Source organism: Lepeophtheirus salmonis, chromosome 5 (assembly GCF_016086655.4).
Source record: "Lepeophtheirus salmonis chromosome 5, UVic_Lsal_1.4, whole genome shotgun sequence".
NCBI lineage: Eukaryota > Metazoa > Arthropoda > Copepoda > Siphonostomatoida > Caligidae > Lepeophtheirus > Lepeophtheirus salmonis.
The window spans coordinates 23,888,630-23,915,311 of record NC_052135.2 but is presented as its reverse complement, the minus strand read 5'-3'; the positions used below and the strand labels follow the sequence as shown (position 1 = coordinate 23,915,311).

Sequence of the window (26,682 nt, the reverse complement as noted above, 5' to 3'; positions counted from 1 at the left end):
TTCAGCCAAAGGAAATATATCAGATATATAGTAAAAATATCACAAAAATCTTGTAAAAATATTCCTATTTTCATTATATTCGTAATAATTTTATTATTAGATTATTATAATATTAATTCCATAAAATATTCCACGTAATAAATAAAATACCTTCGATCACGTCACAAGGGATCGAAGTTACCTTTTTTAAGGACGGTCAATTGGCAAAGGATTGGCTTGGACTACATTGCAGTCCTCGATGCTAGATAAGAAACAACACAAGACTAACTATAGCCCTTACGATTGTAAGTTAGTATTGAGCACATTTCCTTGGATTGGTATTAAAAAAAACAAGATTTTTAAACTTACAAAAGTCATACACCGATACTCTTCTATCACAAGGCAAGGACTCTTTTGTATATCTCATAAAAAAAGGCCTCCTCTAATTCTATCAGATGAATATATTTATTTATCATTTCAAGTCTCTTTATCAGGAGTATATTGAATAATTCTTAGAAAAACGTGGATATAGATGCTCCTACAGTACAAAAGATCACAAAAATATGAATCTAGGTCGGCTCTCCATATGTACAATATCCAACAGACAAAGAAAATAATAGTGGGTCGGGCTTTCTCTCTTTTACCTCCACTTCTGTTTTTTTTTTCTTCATTGATAGGAAGAAATGTACCCTGTGTAACTTTAATAATATTTATATACGTCATCACTTATTTTTTTCTTTTGCTTTATACCAGAGAGTGGAATGACAAAAAGTGACTCGAAATCCATTCAAAACGGATCCAGTAAGGAACAAGCAGCGACAGAACTATGTGATATTCCCAATAAGCAAAATGGCGGAGAGTTTTCCGTGCCTGGCATCATTTTGGACAATATAAATGGAATTAAATCCAAAATGGAGGAGAACATAAATGATTTTGACTCTGAGCGTGATTCAAGGGAATTTGATAACGGTAAGAGGATCTTTATTTTGGATAGTTGATATTTACAGTACTTGTACTCAAGAAACTTGTGTAATTGAGTATTGCACCATCATATGAATTTAATATAAACAAGGAAAGGTGATCTTGGAAAAAATATCGATAGATGGCGTTCTTTTTGGCGGGAAAAATATATTTTTCTATATTAGTGCTCAGGGGAGTAACGAAATACTTTGAAATTGAAAGTAAATATACATTTTGATCCTTTTTTTTAACGAAGATATTCTTTAAAACTTCTGACTCATTAATCAGAAAATTTATAAATAACATATTTTTTAAGAGCTGTTCATATCTCTTCCCTTATGATTATATGAGGATGATTCATTAGCGTTCTAAATGTTTATTTATTTCTAGGTCAACTGAAATATTTCTAAAAGTTTGGAGTAATGAGCTAAATATTTAATTTTTATTGAATGTTATAACTTTTTTTTCCGAAAATAAAAACCAACTAATTTTATGCCTCTTTTAGTTTAAAATTAGTTGGTTTTAAGATCTGATATCTTATAAAACTTGACGTTAGAGATATTTTGGATAGACGGTAATTGTTTAAGTTCTTTTATTTTTGATTCCGCTACGGTATATATGCTTAGTGTCAGGAAAAAATGGCAGAGAAAAAAAGGACAAGGAAAAAAATGGTAGTGGAAAAATTTGCAAGGAAAATATTATTAGTGGAAAAATGGCACGATTCTTTTAAACTTAATACACATCACCAATATATTATGTATTCAGATAAAAGTAAAATAAACAAACTCGACAGCGGTTCGAATGAAAGAAGTACTAATTACTTAATTCTCTGCTATCAATTATAATATCATTTTACATAATGAATTATTTATATTGGACAAGACTCATGGATTGACGAACAATCCTTCCTATAATATATTGAGAAACATAAGGCACTTGAAATTTTCGGGGGGGGACCTGAAATCTTCTCATAGAGTTGGGTCCAACGATAAGTACTGCAATTAACCAAATGATATAGTCACATGAGTGTCGAATATATTTTTTATGGCACGTTTCTGTCGTCATTAAATATGTATTTACATTTATTTAACAAATAAATTAATCGACGGAATTAAACATTGAAAAATGAATTTAAACTAATAATTGTTTTACATGTTAATAAAGTTGGAGCCAGATTCTTATTCGATATTGAAATGAATGGATGGGATATAGTTGTAATATTAATATTCATTGATAAATATGAATGAAAATCATTATTACAAACGTAGTTATATACTCAAATGTCATTGTATCATACTAGAAAAGTACACAGAAAAAATCGTTCAAAAACCCTTTAAGTCACTTGTTATAGTTTTCATACCTTGGTTTTATATCCATTGGAAGTATGAATAAACAAGTTTGAGTCTTTTAAGTAATACAAAATACAGCCCGTTTCGCTCTTTGGAGAATATATCAGGCTTACGAAGAGACAAAGCCCATCGTTCTATTGCAATTTCAGATTGCTCCAACTCTACTGAGCTTTACAGTTTTCCTCGCACTCTCCAACTACCTGACCTTTGACTGCCTCTCCGAACTTTCTTTGGCTTGTCTCGCCACAGCCAACCATCTCTTCTTCTGACACATCTCGGATCATAGCAAAGTGGAAATCGCTTCTCTTGTCTAATATATGCTAATGCTAGTTCGTTAATCCAAGAGGCATGTCCAATATGAATAATCCATTATGTATAATGATATTATAATTGATAACGGAGAATTAAGTGATTAGCAATTCTTCTATTCGAACCGCTATCGTGTTTGTCTATATTTCTTTTATCTTAATATATTAGTTTGGTGATAGGTATTATATCGCTTTAAAAGAATCAATTAAATCTTTTTTTCCTTGACAAAGAGAGATATTTTTTCCTCTGCAGTTTTTTTTCTAAAATTGTATACTTATTTTTATACAAAACGTATTTAAATATAGGAAATTATTCCTATTCTTGATTTTGATACTTAACTGTACTTTTTTTTTTTTTTTTTTTTAATATATTGATATTTTTTTTTAATAAAGAGAATGTTTCCTTGGGATTTCAACATGTAATGGTCAAATTAATAAGAGAAATACATTACAATACATGCAATTGACTACTCCTCAGGGACATTGATTAAAATAATTATAATTTTTATTTTGTTCCCTTTATTTAAAAAAAACCTAAATGCGGTTGAGATAAAAAGATGGAATGATGTCCTATAATCATTTTTTATGGTCATTACAATAATCTTGAATGTCCAAGACCATGCTGTTATTGACCATTACATATTGTACTATGTATCATATTTGAAGCGGACATTCATTTTTATACCAACGTCAATGTATGTTCGTATCTATTAGTGTTCAGTTTCCGCTAGACCGCTCTGAGACTGGTATAATTTCTGTTGGATCAAATTAGTTTGGCCTGAACCGGTTCTATGGAAAAATTCAATTTGATAAGCTCCAAATGAAAAATCGATATTGTTTAATCGCATTTAAAATATGATATAGACCGATTCTAACGATGAGTTGTTGATTACGTCATATGTTTTTGCAAATTGTGAACATTGCCACAATGTTGTCATTTGAATTTTAATGTGGTGTATATGTATACAACTCGTAGAACTAGATACACTACGTTACTTAACTAACACAAAATAAAACCAACCTGTATTTTTTTGTCACCTATCGATATTTCTTTTTTTCCTATTCAGTGTTCTGAAAATGGATTAGTTGTATTAGAATTAGCTCCTTTTAAGCTGTGAATAATTTATAATAATTATTCTATTGTTGGGAAGAATTAACTAACAGCTGCCAACTACTTTTTTAGTTTATTTTCGGAGGAAGTTACGTAATACAATAAAAGTAACGATGTGAATTAGGTAGAAAATTGGTCTACGATATGAAAACGACAAAAATTCGACCCATTGTCTGAGCCTGCAGTCTCGACTAAAATATCCGTCTAAATCGGCTTATAAAAATTCACTTGAGACAGAACCGGGTAAAAACGTTCTCAAACCCAAGTCTCAAGGCTTATACCTATACAAAATTTTCAGTAGTCTCATAGAAGTGATATGTTGATTACTCGGATGTAACATAATCCTTCATCATCCTAACCTATCATTTCGTTATTTGAAATTTATTTAATGAATCAAATGATACTTCAAAGTTTTGATTGTTCATTTTATGAATATGTTGCATTTTGACTATCGCGAAACATAATGTCATTATTCTGCTACCATGTTTAAAAATTTAGTAAATTTATATTCTTTCATGATATGTACTTAATATAACCATATGTTTGTAATTCGATCATCTACAAATTAAAAACATTATGAATAATTTTTTTTTACACCTTAAGTATTGAATAGCTAAATCCTTTTTCTCTAAGATAATGGGTAATTTTATGGGGCAGATTTAATCGCAAAAATGTTTTAAGTTGCCAAAAATAAGAGATGACACTAAAATGACGGTGGAATGAACTCCCTTTCACAAACAGCTGTTCTCAAAAATGATTCCATGTGTTGTTAAATTGTGCAAATTTGTTAAAAAAAACGAAAATATTGAATGAACATTTTAAATTTCTTTTTAAGAAATAATATATATGACTAGGATAGTTACCATACAACTATTAGCTCGATGACATACACACTTAGAATTAATTTCGGTATGTCTGAGTACTTGTTTGAACAAGTCAAAATCGGTGGGTACAAAGATATCACCTGTTTTAGTATAAATAAAAAGACTATGCCCCTGAAACACGACTAGATAAAGCATTTAAGACTTAATATAATAAGAAATCTAGTGTTTGAGCATTAAATAAAACTTTACAAAATTGTATTAAAAATGATAGCATCGTTGTTAGGGTGTTAAGTTCAAAATATTTGTCTAGCATAGACATTTATAGTATATTAATTAGTAAATTGATTATAATAGCTAATTGTACATTATATGAGGATATATTGAAATCATAGTAATTTTTATAACCTTATGATAAAGTAAAACACTAGAAATGGGCTTCCACCTAACAAAAAACTTATTGATCCATTCAAAAATTTCTTTTTTTAAATGGTGATTGTCAATCTAGTAATGAGACAATACCAGATTTTCAAACAAGTACCGATTCAAACACGAGTATCACGGATTTTTTTAAACTCCAAGTACCTACTTTTTTAAGTTATAATGAACAATTTTTGGTATAGGTTTACTGTATATTGTCTATATAGTTATATGTTTAAATACTTATGAAGACTTTATTAATACATGAGGAATAATATAATACTTTGTTTACTTATTTAAAAAGTTTTTGGATAAAAAAAATGGGGGAATAGTTTCTTTACGAATACCAATACCATAAAAATTATTCTATATCGATAATTCACTCTATATTTTGCGCAATTATGGATTACATAATTATAATTATATTTTACCAAAAACTCAGAATTGTGACCAAATTATAAATTATTGTACTAATCTATTTTTTAAATGGGCCACCTAACTTTGACTACAGAGGGCTAACATAATAATATGAATGTTAATACAAATGTTACTTTGGGTTTTTATAACAAAAAAGTAATTAAACAATTTCTCAAATAAATACGCTAGTCAACCCCAAATATATATCTTAGTCGTAACTTTGCCCTATCCTAGAATTAGTAGTGCCTATTCTTGATATATTAGTGTGGTTACGAGACTGGATGGTCGTTTTTATAGATCAAAAGAGCAAAAAAAAAAAAAAAAAAAAGAGCTTCAGATTACTTCTACCAATTCCTTGTTTCTTAAAAAATTGACAAAATATAAAATATTTCAAGGTTATTTAATTGATAATGAATTAATAGTTGTGTCGTTCTGTTGCTATATACATAGATTATAGACACATAAATATTCTTATCATGGAATATATATAAATTAATAAATATTATGACGCAATTTATTTAAAATAATAATAATTGGCAAATTATACAAAATATGTAGAATGGACATTCTATCTGTTGTAAAGAAATAAACCATTAATTCAGACCTTTAACTACTTATGGTATATTTATATATTAATGTTTTTACATACATTCAAAACTTTGATAAATTGAGACAAAGAATAGTTTTTTGACTCAAATTCGGTATAAAATATCATTAATAGTAATCCTACTCAGAAATGAAATATTGGATCCCCCCGAACTCTTAGTTCTAAAGTGTGAAAGATGAAGAAATTTCAATTTGATGAACTTTTGATTTGTGATAAATTAATTCATTGAAGAAACTGAACTCCTTGTTTCAGTTCACCACTAGGCATTGTCTCTTACACCGACGTTATCACCTTATGCACCATGAAGTTAGGCCACTATGGGTTAAGAGATGATGAACCACTTCTTCTGGCTTAGTTATGAATGCGAGTGCACCACAAATTAAAGTTATTTCTACATGTGACGTACTGGTTGAATTCTTTTATATGATGTTTAGCAATGGGTAAATGTTTTAATTAGTTAAGTCAAATTGACTTTTTGAAGAAAATAAAAAAAACTTTAGTAGAACTATACATAATCTCCCATCTATATTATTTTTGATATTTCTACAAAAATGGTCCTTCCTATTCAAAAAGGATAATAACTATGCATCGATCTGAAGGCTCCCTTAATATGACAGTACTTTTTTTATCAACAAGAAATGAAGAAAATAATGATTGTTCTAGTATCAAATATAAACTCATTTGTCTATAAATATTAATATTTTTAAATTCATTTTTAAAACTTTTTTTTTCTTTCCATTCTTAGGAATGGATTAATTGATTTCAAACGAGTTTTTTTTTTTTCATAATTCCGACTAAAAATATTCGTATCAGACCCCTTTTTTATGTATATGTATTGTATAAAGAATGTAAATATATATATTCGCCATGTCACAATTAATTGTCTTCCCATTTATTTTTTTCCTTTTTAGACTATTAATTATGATAAGCTCGATAAGTTTTTAACTTATAACTAAAAAAACTCATTTTACATATAAAATATAGACAAAATTCTTTAAAATGTTTAAATTTCTAAATATTTTTCGTAAAAACTTAACTATCATTTAGAAATAATGCAGTAATAAGACCGGTTTTAAGGGGGCAATTGATTATTTATAAAACATGCTCCAAAAAGAGTAGGTTTATAATAAAGTAGTAAATATTTTCTTAAAAAAAGGTCACTTGATAAAGAATCAACATAAAAATGGGTGAGTAATTAAATTAAAAAAAAAAAAAAAATAGAAGATTATAAACTACCATCTTAAAAAAGATTTGAAATCTTTTTTTCTAAAAAAATACACAATTTAAAATTAAATTCAAATTTATCATAAAGAACGAAAATGACTTTTATTTTTATTTTTGCTCTAGACCAGTTTGCAATAAATTATTTCTGCGTACATGTGTGGTAAATATACTAATGTGTTTTTTCTTTTGAGGATCCATATATTTCCTTGATTATTATCATCTCAACTATCTATTTCTTTGAGCAGGTTTCATGCCTGGAGTGCCCATCGAAGTCAAAATCACCGAAGTAGATCGACGTCTTACTCGACGCCTAAACCCATACCTCTATTCCATTCAAATAAAACACGGAATCTACGTATGGACTGTGAGACGACGCTATCATCACTTTTGGCATTTACACCGTGCACTCCTCCTTTACAGAACAGGTCTTCAAATTAACCGAAAATTTCATAGAGACCTGGTTGAACATGTGGGTTTGCATGCAATAATATTTTAAACAAGTAATGATGCACAAGTTTACGTATATAAATACACGCCCATAGGATAAGGCGAATACCAAGCAACTAGATTGTCAAAGTAGTAACGAGAGCTTATCTGAAACGAGTGATGATGGTTCCAACCCTCTCAAGCTTCCACGATTTCCTCGAAGACCAGATACCCTCTTTACTGGGGATAAGATTGGACTTAGAATGAGGCAATTAGAGAATTATCTTCGAAGTATTGTGAACAATGATAATTTCAAGAATCATCTCGAGACGGCAAGTAGTTTATTTACTTCATTTCTGAGTTAGGTTTTTATATTTATTTAGATGTCATTTTTATTTTATAGCATTTCTTTTTGGAGGTCAGTGAGTATTCCTTCCATCCCTGGTTGATCAAGGGGAAGGAGGGAGTCGTAAGTAAAAGAGTGGGGGAGGATACGACGGTCGAAGATAATATTCTTGATCCACGCTGTTGTCATTATACCAAGTGGATGTCCTTTTTCAGGTAGGGGCTTGTATCTTTCAAACAGTTGCATATATTGTATTGGTTTACCATTAACAAATTAATCAATATGAAAAGTATTTTAATGTTGGAACTGTCAGCGTTTGAGGGGAGGGGTTTTATATAAATATCAATAAGACTTGCATATTCGTATGTGAGATGCCATTGATTGATCATAAATTATATTTTATATATTTATTTTCAATAAATAGATTTTGAAATATTATTAATGAAATAAAAGAGGAACAGGGTGTAATAACGGAATATTTAGATTCATGTTATTTTTCAACAGTTTGAACAATCTGGCATGGAAAAATTACATTTTGTCCTATTTGTTGCGATTTAAAATGTTCAAGTTCACCGAATTCATCTTAATCAACCCTTTCCTTATCCCTCATAAACACTGAATAATAATCGTCAAATAATGAAATTACACAAACAATGTTTCATAGCGTATATTTGGTTAAAAATTCCGTATTAAATGATTATCTACTCCCATTTCTCTTTATAAATAAAGTAAGAGCTTCTTTATGTGTAGGTATGTAGCATTCACTACAAAATAATGTTTGATTTATAGAGATTAAGAAAAAAACTATGTAACTTGTACATGAATATTTAATTTGATGAAATATGTAGCAATACTTTTATGTAGTATTGTATCTGTCCATAATGTGGTACTTGAAATCGGTCCTGTTCCATGTCTTTTCTTTAGCACAGCACTGTCTAGTCCAGGGGTGGGCAACCTTTTCAAGAGCAGATACATTTTTCAGAATGCAAAAATTGTCGGGGGCCGCACCACAAAACCCAGATATAGTATTTTTGCCCTTATTTAAAATTTAAAATAATAGCATATACAACTTGGATATGGAACAATAAACATGCATGTATTTTATTTATGAATGACGGGAGATATTAAATGCATATTTTTATAATATTCATAGTTAGTCAGAAGCTTGATGTTTTGGTCAACTTTTGTCTTTTCTTTTCTATGTTGTACTTGAAATACTTTTCACCATGATTTGTGTCAAAATGTCTCTTAATGTTGTATTTTTTAGTTTGAGCTACTGAATTCTGACAGATTAAACATATAGTTTTTTTATTTACTGATGTAAAAAAGTATTTATCCTTCCTTTCAGTATTGAATTTCTAGTTATCTTCAGCCACAGTTCTTTTTCTTTTTGTAGGCATGATAACTAGACTGCACTTAATTATTATAGCTTTCGGGACCGACGAGACGTGAGAGTCCCAACACCTTAACATTTATATGATATTGATATCTAGTACACGATGAGTCGATAAATATGTAAATAACTCTTGTGGATTAAATCCATAAGTCTCTACTGGTTCCAAAAAGAAGGAAAAAATATCTTTCCACGTGTATTTTTGTGTGTTCTTTGCATTGCCGCTGTAATCATCATCCTTGACTCAAAATTTAGTTGTAACAGTAATTGCATTTCAAAGGGGTAAAATAGCTTTATTTTTCCCCCGAGTAAATATCCATCAATAAATGACCTGTAGAGGAGGAAGGGCTGCAAAATAAATGGCAAAGCTCCACGTGTACCCCGCGGGCCACCCCTGTTCTAGTCTCTTTAATTGGTCCTTGAATGACGTCCCAAATTTTAAGGTGCTCTCTAAAAGGCATCATTTAATTTTTCCCGAATCTGATATGGCGTGATTTAAAAATAAATATGATTGCAATTTTCTCCAAAAACCCTTGTTGATAAATAATTTGCTTCATTTTCAATCGAATAGTTTGTTTTAAAAGTAATGTTTTTTTAGAACTTTTTGGATCTCTTCTTTCTAGATTGTGTCGATATTTAGGTATATAACGTTTATTTTTCTAATTACCTACGGAAACAATCTGAAATTCTGAGTGACATCCTTTTTTTCCGACTCTCAAATATGTTTTTGGTGCCCCCCCCACCCAAAAAAAAAAAAAATCCCGTCATATCGGATTTGACCCTAACCTAAAATTTCTTAAGTAAACTTATTTTTTATTTTGACAATGAATAAATTATAGATTTCCTGAAGGATACGTATCAAGATAAATCAATTTAATACTTCTTTGTTGCCGAATAAAACATTTGGTGGTTAATACAAGCGGTAAAAGTTTCATCTCTTGGGAGATATAGAGTAAAAATATTTAGCAAATGTAGGCAGGTACATTTTAGATGATTGTTGAATGTCATGCATTATTTGGACATTGAATCCATTAGTTATTTCATGTCTAAAGTAGTTAGGTTATTAAGTTATCATTAGGTGTGAAATTAATGACCACCTTAATTATTTGATAGCATTTACTTATTTTATACTATAAATGAGCATGACTGCTTCTTAATTCCCTATCCTATTGAAACTTATCTACAAGGAAGTTATTAGATACCTATATTATTAAAACTCGATGCTTAATCATTCATTTTACGTATTCAACAGATGGAGAAAATGGAAAAAAATATGGTTAATTGTTCAAGAGTCCTTTGTAATGGGAATAAATCCCAAAAACAGTGAGGTTAGACTTGTCCTTCTCTTTGACAAAGGTTAGGAAATTGATATAATATGTAAATTAGTAAACCATAATATGTCTTCATTCAAAAATCCATTAGACTTTACAGTCACTTCCGGGCTGAAACAAACTGGCTCACGAAAAGGCGTAAGACTTACAAACCTGACAAGAGGCCTAAATCTAAAAACATGGACGAACCGCAAAAGACTGGAATGGACTCAAGCCTTAGATGCTGCTATTCGAAATGAATATGGTAATTATGAAGATTTATATTACATTTTTTTAATAATTATTCAAGGTTGACTCCAGGCATAGGAGCTTGAGACTGTGACTTGACTTGGACTTACAATCAGGGCTGTTACTAAGATTATTATTATTATTTTTTTTTTTTTTTTTTTGGGGGGGTTGACAAGAATATTTATGACTTGGTCCATGTCTCCATAGGGATTATTATTCAAAAATCATCGATATATATACGTACTTAAATGTGTATATATAGAATAATTTCATCTTGACATAATTGTCTTTATTTTTTTGACACATTTATTTACAAAGATTTAATATTGCAAACATTCATCAAAATAAATAAATTTTTTTAAATCTAAAATGATAAATGGACCACATTATTATTTCATAATATGTTATTTTTTCTCTACATACATTTGAATTTTAAAGAACAAAACGAGTTTATAATATGTATAATGAGTTTTGATCGTACTCCTTAATGTGAGACGTTCAATTTCAGTTATTATTATTCACATAAAATATAGTCATTGGGTAGAGCATACACATAATGTTTAATACAAGTAGGGATAATAAATACCCAGGGAATTTGGAGTTTTGTGGGTTGGTTAAACTATTAAGTAATGAGTACATTTTTCTTAAAATAAATCACAAACAAAAAAATTTTTCATCTTAGGACAAGCGTTTATTCGTGAAACTCGTTTTGGATCTTTTAGCCCAGTCAGAAATAATCAAGGAGTAGCTTGGTTTGTGGACGGTAAAAACTATATGACAGCTGTGGCAGATGTGATAGAGTCAGCAAAGGAAGAAATTTTCATTGCGGATTGGTGGTTAAGTCCAGAGATCTATTTAAAGCGAGGTGTTTTAGAGCAAAAGAAGTATCGCCTAGACACTCTATTAAAACGAAAAGCGGCAAGTAAAATCTTATAATAGTCATTAGATTTAAGGTACTTACTTCCTTCAATTAATCTTTAACCCAACCTTAAATATGTATAGTTTAACAAAACTATGTATAAATGAGTAATTAAGCTATCCCATCAATTAGTTTCATATTACTCGCTCTATTTTTTTTTTTTTTTTGGTCTTATTAGCATAATTGATCTTATTCATTGTTGGTAAATATCAGACTTTTATGACATCTCTACAAGTGTTGGGTTTTAGTCTGAAAATCCTAGACCGGGCTGATACCTTTATGGTTTTTAGTGAACCGAACTAATTCGGTCTGTACTGGTCTCAAAGAAAAAATCGGTGGATTGGTTCACGATTTGAAAATGCTTAAACTTTGGTGAACAGTCTTAAGAGAGCAGCTTAGACCGAAATATCGGACTAAATCAGACTAGAAAAAATAATTTAAAACTTTCCAGAAAAAATAGAAGTTTTGGACCAAGTTTCAACACTAATACATACACTACATGACTTAGTGACAAAAAGTGTATCAAATGGTTGAACTGTAGAACTTTTTGAGTTTCACGCTTAACATTAATTGTAATGATGAATCTCTTTTATTATGAAACTAATTATCATTTAGTAACATATATCATCCTCATCTCGCACTTGGGGCCATAAACAACTCGTGTGTGAAAATGAATGCGTTCTTAAGCATGCGAGGATATAACTGGACTATCTGCATATACAAGTTACAACTAAGACATAGTAACTTGTATACTCATACGCTTAAGAATTCGTGCATTTTCAAATATATATTCATGTTGTGGAACACAGCTGTAAATAACGTGTAGTGCCGGTCCCAATTTCTTCGACTCAGTTCAGTCTTAAAATAGGTCCTTAAATTTTTCTAAAAAAGTTAATATATTATTTTCAGCTAATGAAGTGATATTAGAATTGAACAAGCTGCACATAACTAGTAAAAAGTATTTATATTTTCAATATTATGCTTTATACAAACATATTATAAAATACTAAACTATATTTTATATTCAATTAAATATTAGTACAAATTAAAATTAAAATTAATAGTAAGTATTAAGTAAAAAGGGGGAACCCTTGAATGACGTCACGGGGATAATTTTACCTTTTTTAAGGATAGTCAAGTGGGATTGACTACGTGTACTCAAGTCAGCTGTCACTAGTAGTATTATATATGATAAAAGCAAAAAAAATTATATCAAACTCATTAGAAAATTTCTCAAGTTAAAAGAAACTTTTAACTCTTTTAAGTAAATATTATAAAAACCCAACAGCTATTTTAGTTCTATATGTGAAATTATACGTGCAAGAAAAACCCCTCTATCAGTCTATGTAGAAGCTATCTATAAGCGACTCCCATGAAACGTGGTTAGTTTTATTGTATCTCACAAAACATTCTGCAGAAAACAAAAAAGGCTCAAAATTATGTTTGTCGTTCGCCAATTCTTTTAACTATATATTATTATGCAATAACTGTTGATAATTGTTCACAGCTAAGCAAGAGCTAATTCAAATTCAATCAATCAACGTTCAGAACACTGATAAGTGAGAAAGAAGCAAAGAAGTCGACATCTCAAAATGAAATACATTGTAATTTTTTTTTGGTGTTAGTTAGGTAAGCCCGTGATGAAATTAAATAAATTTGCTTGCTTCAAATATTTTTTTACATAGTATACCTATTTTTTCGTTAGGTATAATTAGTCGAGGAATAGGTTATTTATATGGAGGGAACGTTATTTTTCCCCTCTTGCATGTTTCGGCCAAAATCATATGTAGTAGGTCATATTATACTTTATTGAACAATTTTCTCCAAATCATTTAAATAATTCTATAATAATAATTATCATTTTAATTGAATTTTGTTATTTTTTGTGTTGAACTATTCTTGTTTAAGGCATATGGTTTTCTTTTTTTAGTTTTAGGAATTACGCTATTATATTCATTTTTTAAATTTTTCCATAAAAATATTAAACATAGTGCCATAAATTTTGTAAATATAATAGTCTAAATTATTGTTGCAAATATTACATATAAATTTAATATTATCAAAAAACTAACAGTTTTCATGATAAATAATTTCCATCATAGATACAAAGATATCTTTTTGATTAGCAGAGTTTAAAAATATTGCTCTGGCGTCTATATTTTGTGTAATTGCTTTATATAGATTCCAGGAAACGATACAAATGAAATAAAATAGAATCTGAAGAATATACTAGGCCTCCTCGATTTATCATATTGATGAAATCATCTTTGACTGTTTGGGACTCATCCCCCATAAATCAATCTTCAAAATTAATATTGGGAAATTCTTTAAGTGAACAAAATTTGGAATAACAATAGCTGCATGACAGATATTTCTTGAGGTGTAGAGCTACATACCCATTTATAATAAATAATATATTTGAATCAAGTTCATGACAATCACATTCCATTAAACTATCAGAATCTAACATTGACAGAAGCTTTACTGAATTTTTCTTATTATGGGTTGGATCTTCTTTAACCAACACTTCCTTAATATCACTTATTTTCATTTTAGAGAATTTGGTAAGTGACTTCCCTCGAAATTTGTTTTCCTCTTCCGAGTAGCTCTTCACAGATTGTCTATATCTTCTAAATCTTGCTTCATGAAGTCACTTTAAATTGCACCTAAAATGACAAAGTGAAAACCATAGGTTTGAAGAATTTACTGCGTAAACCCTATATAAGCGGAAGTTGAGTGTTTCACAAGAATGAAAGTTTCCCTCGAAAGTCCTGGTGGTTTACTCAACTCCCACCTCTTTATATTATCTTCAAAATCTTTCAAAAATTGATTTGTTTATCGTATGGGATTTTGAAGGTTATCCCTTTTCCTACAGTCAGTGAAGGTCGATCTCACATTCAATATGTTCCAATAATTACGAGCTAGCTTTAGAAAATGGATTGTTTCAAGAAAAGGGTGATGGATTTTAGAGTACAGCTCCATGGCATCAATATTGCTGTGATGAAAGAGAGAATCAGCTAACTTGACATTAGTTTTTTCGATTGCTCTTGAATAGAGCACTTTATCAGTCAATTCATGAGCATATTTAATTGACTTTCCGACTTCAATGTTGTATAGAGACTCAAGATGTTCAAACTTTGGAGATCCAATCAGGCAAATAGGAGTCCATTTTCAATATCTGCGATTGATATATTAGCAGGACGATTATCTACAGAGAGATATTGAACCTTAATTTCTTCGATGGAAATAACGTTATACGTTTCAAGAAACTGTTGGCCCATATTTTCCGTTGGACTAGAAGATAAAGTGCATAACTATTAATCTATATATATATTAATAAATAATATATATCTAAAAATCATCTACCTCAATTGGGAATATAAATTTTGAAAAATAGAAAAAAAAGACACTTAAAATATTACCAATACTCATCTTGGAAACGTGCTTGAGTAGTTGCTCTACCACTCCTTCTATCTGGTTGATGTCTTGATAAATAAGAAGGACAGTTTTTGAACTAACAAGGAATGGCTTCATATTTTAATCTTCTATTCGTCAATTTTGAACATTTTCGCTTCTTCATTCGGAAACTATCAGAATCTATCGATTCTCTCAAGAAATCTTGTTCTTGAAAGTGTAAGGAGCAAATTTTAATTGTATTAAATGATTGGGAGAAATTTGTCTTATCTCTTGGAACAGATATTGATGGAACGTTATTTTGCCCTCTGTTTCATCCAGGACTTTGGACTCTCTTTTTTAAGGCGATACCCAGACCAACACCCAGGAACTGAGCACCTACTCGGACTTTTCGCTAGCTCCACCAAAGAATCTTCTTTAAAACTCAAAAGATAAAAACACGTTGCAATTTGCAGCTGTTGTTACCAAAATTTATATTAGTGGTCTTCTTTTATAACTATTTTTTTTTGGCACAAACATGCAAGTGAAAAGAATAAAATCTCATTTTCTCTCCCTCCATATAAATAATGTACTCCTTGAAATAGTATATGATGAGTAGGAATGGAAATATTGTCTAAATTGAGGTGAGCGTAAAAACCTCACCTGAGAGTACGTCATAAAAATTGTATAGTAACTTAGAAAGAGGACATATCTGCGTACAGAAATCACTATACGTAGAGCGTTTTCACTGACGTCATAAATTGCATCCTAATTGAAGCCGACACAATCTTGGGGGCACATAGCAGATATTTTTACTTCATAAAATGGACAAATTTCCAATAAATATTAATGAAACTTCATTAAATGTGTGTCTGAATAAAAAAGAATTTAACACGTACATATGATAATACTTAATGTTTTTTTAAACAGTGATAATCAATATAATCAAAGTAATATGTACTGAAAAACCTAAAAAACACTTTGAATGAAAAAAGTATTATAAACTTTGGTTGTTTAGCCCCCAAAATCGTATACGTACATTAAAAGATTCTGTATACAGTATTTTTTAACATGCGAGTTTATTTATTATTTGCAACCTGAACAATCCTCTTTATTTTATTAGCTGTTATATTTATTATTTCATTTGTGAGAAGAGAACACATACGGATAAAGTAACTACGAGTGTTTGTACTCATGAATGAGGGAGAGTAACTCTGAGGAGCTGTTAGGGAGGTATAAGTGTAAGTTTTTGTTGGTCTCGGAGTAGAATTGAAGAAGAATATGGAGAATTCCTTGCTAAATATGGAGTGAAATTTCCTTCTTCTCACAGCTACCCTCATTTAATCTAATGGAATGTCTTGACAACTAACCTGCTCTTCTGCAAAACATTCTTCAAATTGTCAGGGTGATCAGATCATATACTTTTTTTCAAATTTACGTTCAGATAATATCCCTATTCCTATATATGTTAAATAAGGTGTACCTATTACAAATCATGAATGATTAGCAAAACTAGACAAATATTATTTGATACTAAATTTTTACCCCGTCTACATATATAATTCGTAATCAACTTGCATTATTAAAGTAGTATTTACTCTCATGAACCTTTTATAAATAAACAAGTTGTACTTGTACTTAACTCAATTTCTCGAGTTTCATTTGCGAATAAAATTAATATATAAATATAAATATGGGCTTAGTTATACTTACTTATAGGTTGGTCTTATTATTTCCTTCCTTCTTCCACCCATTGCATTTATACATCTTCTTATATGATAAGAGATGCATTTAATCAAACAACAAAATAAATTAAGCCTTTTTCCCTTTTTATTTCATGTTTGTCTTCCATGTTTTAAACTATGAATAATAATTATTATATACATATTTAAGTTTAGTTATGCTTGTATATATGTATTAGTATTTAAATCCATGAATGTATGTATTTAATCATTTATGATCATAATTAGAGCAATTGCAGTTTAATTGTGCAAAAAAAAAAGGAAACAAAAAAAAAAAAAAAAATAAGCCCCTCCCCTACTTCTCATGAAATCTCATCAAACATAGGAAAGACAAAAATATGAAGATAAAAAAAAGTGCATCAAGTTTTCAATAAAACTACATATAAACCTTTTAATTGCTTTCTACTATTTCTAAGTTATGCAAAACTTAGGAACGTTTGATTTTTTTAGTGAGCTCATAAATGTCAAGTAGTGTTTTTATTTATCACTACATATGTACATACTTAATTTTATAATACGAGTACATGTATGTCTAATGCAGTCCTTGACTATTTTGAGCCCAAAATCTTTTGAATCATTTAACCCGCCCGATCCAATCTACAACATTTTTTCTAATTGGATCACTATTAATTTCCATCTACAAATCCTAGACTGGTTTGGGGCTGCTATGATTTTTAGTAGACCGAACTCATTTAGTCCTTTAAAGAAGTTCGGTATGGATCAGTCTCATTGAAAATTCAGTCTAAATTGATTTTATAGGGTTCTACAACACATTAACCAAAACCTTATTCCTGAAAGCCACTTTGCCGGAAAAAATAATTTATATATTGGATGATGATTCATGACGGAAGATACAGTTATTTAATAGAACCAAAAATTTCATTAAGCTAAAATTTTATTCTGTATTTTATGGCAGTTGTAGATTTTTATACTTATCTAACTCTTATTAGTGTTATCATTGATAAGTTGAACTATAATTAGCCTTTTTAAGTTGTATAAAATTTTCAACTATGAAGAATAATTCTACAAATGGAAAGAAATGGCTAATTACTATCTGAATTTGGAAATTATTCTTGCCTTTTCTTTTCAGTAAAACAATTGCAAAATATAGAAATATTTAAAAAAAAAAAAAAAAAAGGATTATTCAGGGAAACATTTTCTTAGATCTATGCTAATGTTAGATTTTTTATCATATGTTACCTTACAGACATTCTATTTTATCGTCAGCTGTTGATTTTTATGCTTATTTCCTTTTTCTCAGTGATTGATTGAATTAGTTGTAAGCAATTCTCATAATGATTAATGAATGAATTTGGGCCTTTTGTGTGTTTTTTTTGTAAGAGAGGTTGTGATATACAATACAAATAACGACGTGGGGTATTTAAATAAGGTTATTTAAATTTAAATAAAAGTTATCAAGAAACACATTCAGACAATTTTGTCATTGACCAATATATTTTTTAATTTAAATAATTTATAATTACAGGATGATGGCGTAAAAATATATATACTTTTATACAAAGAGCTTCAACTGGCGTTGTCACTGAATAGTCTCTATACTAAAAGAACTCTGAGTGGTTCCAACATTAAGGTATGAAGTAAGGTATTAATATACATATGTATATGTGTAAATTAAAATTCTTAAAATGTGTTGTTCTTATAAAGTGACTATATTATTATTGCTTAAAAGTTTAAAAATTGATGATATCCATCATTGGACCGAATATTCCTTATGTCGTGGGATTTAACATACTTTTAGTGTTTTTTACTTACTATTTTTATCCATTATTTTTAAGAAATATGCATATTTTTATTTCTCTAAAAAATATACTTATAGCTTATTTCCTTTTAGAAAAATAGATATATACATACGTAAATCTTGGTTGATTCTCCATTTTCTTTTTACATTAGCTAACCTATTTATTTTTTTTACCTTACTACTTTGATCAACTTGAAATGCTTCATATGTATGATCCACAAATTATTCCCATAGAAAGGTTTTGAATATGAATATAGAAAATATTATAAAGGATTATGCATTATGGGATTAAGATCTTCATCACAAGTCGTTATAATTTTTTGAGAAAAAATATGCCACTTTTCATTCTAATGTATATACGTAACTAAAATTTACATTATCAAATATACATAATATGTCGTGTTGGACATAAATTAAATTCATTTTCATTTTCTTGATCTCCTTTTTGAATTCTTTTTTTATTATTATTGCAATATGTTTTTAACGGTGGAAAAAACTGTGGTAAAAACTGAAGGTTGATTTGAGACCCAAAAACTTTTGAGTTACATCTTAAATTTTATGTTCCGTGCAGGGCAACTATTTTTAAGGTATAGTTTTTGGGAAACTCGGGTTTTTTTTTTTTTTTTTTGCAAACGCAAAGAAAACGTTCAAATAACTTTATAATTTTTTAAATAAAATAAATATGGTTGATATAGATCCCAACAATGTGGCTATAAAGTTTCATGAGGAAAAATTTAAAAAAAACTAGACATTACTCTTGAAAAAAAATTAAATTGTCCAAGAAGTAGATTTTTAATCAAAAATATAAAAAATAACCATCATTGAACGTAAAATATTATGTATCAGGAGTATAAAACTAGTTTCAAAAGTTTTTAGATCTCAAATCATACTTGAATGTTGATTTTACGCCCGAGATATAGTATGAAATATTTTGTGTACAAATTATAAATCTTACATTTATATTTTACGAGTAAGAATGTTTACTTCTCAATACGGTTTATTTAATTGCATTATTTTTATTACAACTATTAGTTGATAATTAACATTTCATTTTGATTAAAAGGGTCTACCATTTTACACCAAATTTACCACCATAAATATATCGACCACCCAAGAAATATTCAATTTTTGCATTATCTTCGTCACAAGTATTGTAAATTCTTCATCTTATTTTTTTTTCCAACTTAAACAATCTTCTTATTCAAATTCCAACCTGTTTCCGACATACATATATGTATAAAAACAAATAAAGCTTTTCATTTCTGAGGGTAATTAAAAAAAAAATGTAGGTAGGTATAATTTAAATTTATGAAATAAGAGATGACAAAGATGGATTTGGTATCAATGATTCCTCTCAATGGATTCATTAGCAACTATAACCAATAGTAACTTGATTATTCTATTATAGATTTTACGTCATCCTGATCATTCATCCGCGTATTTGAACGATCATCTCTGGGCTCATCATGAAAAATTGGTAATTGTAGATCAAACCTATGCTTTCATTGGAGGCATTGATCTCTGTTATGGTAGATGGGACAAAAATTCCCATCCACTTGTTGATCTTGATGAGTCGACGACGCAGAAAACTCCTAAAACAATTCCTAGTTCTATGAGTACAAGTAGTCGACTTAATAATAACGGTGTTGGAGCCTTTGGTCACATAGCATATGTCCTTAAAACAGCTCATGAGGTAACAGTTTCACCTATTAGAGCCATAAGTGAAGATTACATCGTAGTGCCTCCCAAGACGAACGTTGAAGAGAAGTCAGATGATGGCTCTATTTATTCTTCTAACTCTAATATATCCGACGAGGAGGGCACTACAGATGACTGGGATGGTGGAATTGAATCAAGGAAAAGAAGAAAAAAGTATAGGAAGCGTAAAGAGAGCTCAGCAATTCGAATGAAACGAAAAATTCGAAGTGCTGTTGTTAAAGCAAAAAAGAAATTAGGAAAAGATTCTGACTCCAACTCGGAAGACGGGCTTTCAAATACATTGCATGGGTAAGTTTCACAATTTATTTCAGTACAAAGAGCATATTGATAAATATATATCTTATATAGGAAGGAACATGATGTTTCCTTAGAGGACGAAATACCGATTGGAGTACCTTTTGTAAAGAGTCCTAGTTTACACTCTCTCAATGAAAACCCCGAAAATGAGGATTCAAAAACATTGCTTTGGACAGGTATTCTATAAGAGTAAAATCCTTGACGTCATTATGAGTCAATTTGATTTCTCATTTAGGTAAAGACTATGTCAACTTCATTGTTAAAGATGTTATTCGTCCAGATCAACCTGAAAAAAGATAATGTTGATAGAACAAAGACCCCTCGTATGCCCTGGCACGATGTGTCCGTCATGGTTCAGGGTTCTAGTGCTCGTGATGCTGCTCGACATTTCATACAACGCTGGAACGCTATCAAAGCTGAGAAGGCAAAACACAACATTAACTATCCTTTTCTCATACCAAAGTCATATGAGTCCATGGAAAGAGATATTCCTCCTCCACATCCGAGCTTAGAGCATCTATGTAATGCTAATTGTCAAGTATTAAGGAGTTCCTCTAATTGGAGTGCAGGGATTGATGAAGTAGAAAATTCAATTGAGACAGCCATGATCTCATGTATTCAAGATGCAGAGCGGTTTATTTATATTGAGAACCAATTTTTCATTACATCTTCCTCTCCTGATTATGGAGAAGTGAAGAATGGTATTGGAAATGCCATTTTTCAACGAATTCAACAGGCTTATAGGTTCGTATATACTGGTTTTTATTCATGTTAGAAGGTTTTCTTAGACCATTTCAGAAGGGCAGTGTCCAATTTGCTAGATAAAGTTGCGTTAATATTTTTAATTGGTTTGAATATAGAACCATATTGACAAACATATTGGAAATTACAAGTAAAGTGTGTTATTAACCAACAACTTATGTGTTATAATTGTATAACTTTTAGCGTATATCTCAAGCTTACTGTGGAAATAACATTAGTAAAGTTTCAGGTCTACGGGATTAATGGAACACGTTTTATTGACTCTGGATTTTTGCAAAAGATCATCTCGTTTCAAATTTTTTTGAATATATTTCTCCTCTCCTTCATTTTCAATTTTCAAAATTTTTGCATTAATGTGTCAAAGAATATTCTACTTTAAAATTTCATACTAATGTTAAGATTTCAGAATATTTTGGTTGGATTTATTCATGATCTTAACCATAGACTTTACTTTCACTAGACGATTCACATCTCCCTTTCCATCCTTGATCGCTTGAAAATACAGGAATCATGTGAATTTCTGCGATCTATCAAGTACATAAAAATATTATTTATATATATTATTATACTTAAATGTGATAATATTGAGATTGTACGCTCATTTTCTATCCATATTTTTAGTCAGTCATGCTTGGACTTTGAATAAGATACCAACGCTAAAAGTACATAAGCTAAAAATTTGGAGGATTGTTAAATTATTTATTCATTATAATTGATAAGAAAAAAAAAATAGAGTAAGACTATGCGTGAATTACTATACCATATGGGCTATGATGGGAACAGATAAACACGATCTAAAATATACCTAAATATCGTACAAATTTACTTTTAAGTATCTAAATCTTACATCATTAAATTGATTGATATTATAATTTAGACGTATTAATGAAGAATGTTTTAGAAGCCTAAAAGTAAAATGTTCGTTTATTTCACTTTTCGGTAGTTTTTATTTGTTCCCATAAAACGCATCCCGGAAATTTCATAGACTTAAAGCTTTACTGTTAATATTTTCAAAGTAATTTGTACATGTCGAATTCTTAGATATGAGTGGCAGATTCATTTTTATAGCACACTTGACATGGAATTGCTTCATTGAAAGTTATTCAAGGGAGCTAGAGAATTAAAATGTCGTAAGATTTATATTATATTAATCACGCAACTTTTTCTTTTTATTATTGAAGAAATCATGAAATGTTTCGCATTTATGTTTTGGTACCCTTACTTCCTGCATTTGAGGGACATCTTGGATCTTCCTACTCGGGCAATGCGATCCGAGCTATTCTCCACTACAACTATTCATCCATTTGTCGAGGAGAGAGATCGTTGTTCAAAAGGCTGGAAAGAGCCGGAATTAATCCAATCAATTATATTTCTTTTTGCTCTCTTCGTACGACAGAAGAACTCCTTGGAACCCCTGTAACAGAGCTTGTGTACATCCATTCTAAACTATTGATAGTAGATGACCGAGTAGTTATTTGTGGATCTGCGAATATCAATGATAGAAGTTTGTTAGGAAATCGGGATTCAGAGGTATTTTTGAAAAGATTCTAAATCATTGGGTATTATTAAATATATATATGTGTTCTTAAGGTTTGTCTCATGATTGAAGATTTGGAATTCTGTGAATTAAACACAGAGAGAGGTACAAGCTTCAAATCGGGGAAATATGCGGGTTCTTTACGAAGAGCTCTAATGGGAGAACATCTTGGACTATCTCCCTCATCTAGGGAACTTCTTCTAGATCCAGTATCGAATGAATTCTACAAGGATATTTGGCTTAAAACAGCTTCAATTAACTCGAAAATATTTGATGAAATATTTATGGTTGTCCCCAATGACCAGGTTCTTACAACGGAAGAGTGTAGAAAGTTTGAAGAAAAACTTCCAATAGCAGAATTGGATAGATTTGCTGCTAGGAAAGCCATTGCAAATCTAAGAGTAAGTCTTTCCCTGTCTAAATTAAATGTTAAGAAATATTATTGATTTGATTTGGTTCCTCTTTCAGGGTAATGTTGTGATGCTGCCTCTTCAGTTTTTGGAGCATGAGGATCTTCGTCCGCCTGCTCTTACAAAAGAAGGACTCGTTCCTTCAGTCACATGGACATAATAATCTCTAATGATATTTTACGGGTTCCTTAGATCTTTTTTTATAATTTTTGTTAATGGATTTTTGTTACAAAAATTAATATATTTTTTATAATATTCAGTTGTTGATGCTTTAAATAATTAAATAAAGAGAAAACGCAGTCTTCTAATATTATGTATTACTAATGAACATTTATTCGGTTGTTATTTAATAATGAGAAATAACACAGCCTTTGTCAATGACATAAACACAGCCTTTACACAATGAAAAAAATCTAAAAACAAAAAAAATACTAACATAAATAATAATTATAATATAATAATAAAGTGTGAAATAATATAAGAGTAATAAAAAAAAATTGATAAATAGAAGAAAATTCACAGCCATTTGTATCGAATACAATCACCAATTCATTAAATATTATACATGTGCTTAAATACCCAGAGTGAAGCCAGAGAGGGAGAATATGAAGGGTAAAGTTAAGGCTATTTGCAAAAACAAAAAAAGAAAAGCATAAAAAACTAACTTTGTATATTCATAGTGGGATCAATATATATGATTATGAAAGGCAATTGAAAAAGCACATTTGGTCAAGAGTAGACAGACATGTTATGTGGGTGGCAACACTTAGGTGGTATATGCGTTGTGTCAACATAAAAACAATCTCGAACACAACAAGAAAATAAAAAATCATTTTTTTTACTTCATAAAAACATACAATCCAATATTTCATAGACATATTTTGAGCCAATTACAGGGGGCTCTATATTCAAAGTTATGGAATGAGTTGAGATACCCAGGAATTTTAACTATAGTTTGAAATTTTTATTTGATTTAAGATTTTAGCCCCCAACTGGCCTTTCAAATACGAGAAATCCATTAATTATTTTATTATTGTGGCAATCAATTTTGGCTACTTTAAGTGTAATTTGTGGATAATCCTAGGGGTTAATAAGAATAATTAGTTGATATAAATTGATGATAATTCATTAATGAATGCACATGCAATCCACACTTAATTTTGAGAAAAAACATTCTAGCTTGCTTTTGTGTTTGACAGCCACATACGTATAAGTCCACACATGATATAATATTAGAAAAGTGATGTATAATCATAGCAAGAAAACAAAAAAAGGAACATGGGCAATATATGTATTACAACAAACCCATTCATTGAAAATGCTATTCTACAAAAAATAAGTCATGAGAGAGAGAAACAGAAATCATTATGGAAATGAAAATAACTTATGCCATTTGTTCATAATTTTAATGTATTTTTTTTTAAATATCATAATTTATTATTGATTGATATGTCACTATCAAATTCTGTTTTGGAAAGAAAAAAAAAGCCTACTTTTTTTTTAAAATTTTATAGTTCATGGGATGTATTTTTACAAAATATTTTTTCTTTCAAAAAAATGGAAAGAAAAGAAGAGGAAAAAGACTAGTTTTAATTTTTGTTTTTTGTAAAAATGAAGTTACAAGTTATATGTATAATAAATAAGAAAAATATGAATAATTCTTTGAATAATTTGTTGTTGTTTATGGCACAAATGCGTACGTCAAAAGAGGCAAATTCTAAGATACTTATTACTTAATGTATATAGTTCTTGTAAGAAACGCTGAAAGAGGAGAAACATGTAAGTTTTTTCAAACAGATTCTAATGGAAATAATAATTTGCGTTTGTGCTCTTACAAAATAGAAATTGAATTAGGGTAAAATCTAATAATATTGTTTATGATTGCTGCTAATACATGTGTAGTAATGGTAATAATGGAGGATCAATGTTTGTGTTTGTTTTTTTTTAAATAAAAAAGCTTACAAAAATTAAGGTTAGGGTGATAATTCCTACATACTTATACAAAGATTAATTGTAATGGTAATGGGGATAAGGGAGTACATGATTGGATCGGAAGGATCAACCTTCAGAGACGATAAATACCCTCTTCTTCCATTTCTTCTTCAATTTTTCATATTCTTCCCTTTTGTTTCTTGGCCATGAAGTCTGTAGACGTATGTATGTATATATATATATAAATATATATATTAGATAGGTATAAAGTGTTTTTTTTTTTTGAAAATGATCACAGATAAGATTGTTTAAACAAACAAGTCTTTTAGAAATCTCTAAAAAAAGAAGTTTTTGAAGGAAACACTACTCAATGATTTAATATTTCCTTCGCCTTGCTCTCCATATTTGGGCATCAGCCTCTTTTAAAAAAATGACATTAGAACTTTGGCCTATGAGTTGAGGGTATTTATGAACATTGAAAATATCCACGGATTGGTATCCTCGGACCTCTCCCTTAGAGACTATTTCATTTCTCTCTGCGGGACTCCACGTGGATGTGCCAGAGACGCCACCGATGAAGCCTGACTTTACTCGATTGATTTCACGTATCCATGCTCTTTGTACGGCAATTTTACGAGCAGATCTCAATACATGTCGAATGGCCTGTCTCTCATCTGCTCCGTAAATTAAACACACTAGAGAATCACTGTTCCGAGCACAAATTTGTTTCCCAACTGGGCGAACAGGTTCATTTGTCACGTTATAAGAGCCAGAAAGTCTTTGGAGCTCTTGAAGATCATCATTAAAGCTTCGGTCGTCATCTTTAAGGAAATAAAACATTTCCTTCCCGGCTATACTAATATCTAGTACAGAAGATGCATTCAAAATAGACCCAAAAACACTTTGAACGACATCACCCCTCACTCCATCTACTAGAGTCACTCGGGCTCTGCCTTCAACATCGCTAAGAAGTAGTCCCTCTCCAAATGATGAAGATTTGGTAGTAATGCGAGGACTAAAATTTGGCAAATTCAAATTCATTTGTGTGAGGAATGAGCGAGGAAGCAAATCCGGAGTTAAGAGACTATGAATAGCCTCTTCTAGTTTTCTCATCATTCCTATTGATATGGAAAATTGAGATTTAGAGTCATCAATAGTATCATGGGCGAGTGTAGGTTGGTGAATTGTGGAAATTGCGTATTTTGAACCTAAAATTTTCCCAAGATCAACATCAAATATTTTTAGCCAATCCGTAATTTCTGCAATTGAGAAAATATAAACAATCAAAATTA

The 26,682-nt window shown here is 29.9% G+C and overlaps 2 protein-coding genes across 5 annotated transcripts in view; one reads left to right on the top strand and one right to left on the bottom strand.

Annotated features, from left to right (window-relative positions):
- Positions 1 to 409: 409 nt before the first annotated feature.
- LOC121118819 (phospholipase D1-like) lies at positions 410 to 23,766 on the top strand. Its single transcript, XM_071888424.1, is given in 16 exon segments — positions 410 to 602; positions 733 to 948; positions 7,442 to 7,665; positions 7,739 to 7,954; positions 8,026 to 8,183; positions 10,614 to 10,717; positions 10,784 to 10,936; positions 11,603 to 11,838; positions 18,461 to 18,565; positions 20,142 to 20,740; positions 20,801 to 20,925; positions 20,985 to 21,037; positions 21,039 to 21,493; positions 22,693 to 23,041; positions 23,102 to 23,449; positions 23,517 to 23,766. Coding segments are annotated over 16 exon segments (3,534 nt in total). The 5' UTR covers positions 410 to 511; the 3' UTR covers positions 23,619 to 23,766.
- Positions 23,767 to 25,581: 1,815 nt separating this feature from the next.
- Ten-m (teneurin transmembrane protein Ten-m) overlaps positions 25,582 to 26,682 on the bottom strand; it is a 397,884-nt gene continuing 396,783 nt past the window's right edge. For all 4 annotated transcript variants that reach the window (XM_071888423.1, XM_071888422.1, XM_040713412.2 and 1 more), the window contains one exon: positions 25,582 to 26,649. In XM_071888423.1, coding sequence (XP_071744524.1) covers positions 25,766 to 26,649 — 884 coding nt within the window. In that variant the 3' untranslated portion in view covers positions 25,582 to 25,765. The remainder of the gene's footprint in view (positions 26,650 to 26,682) is intronic.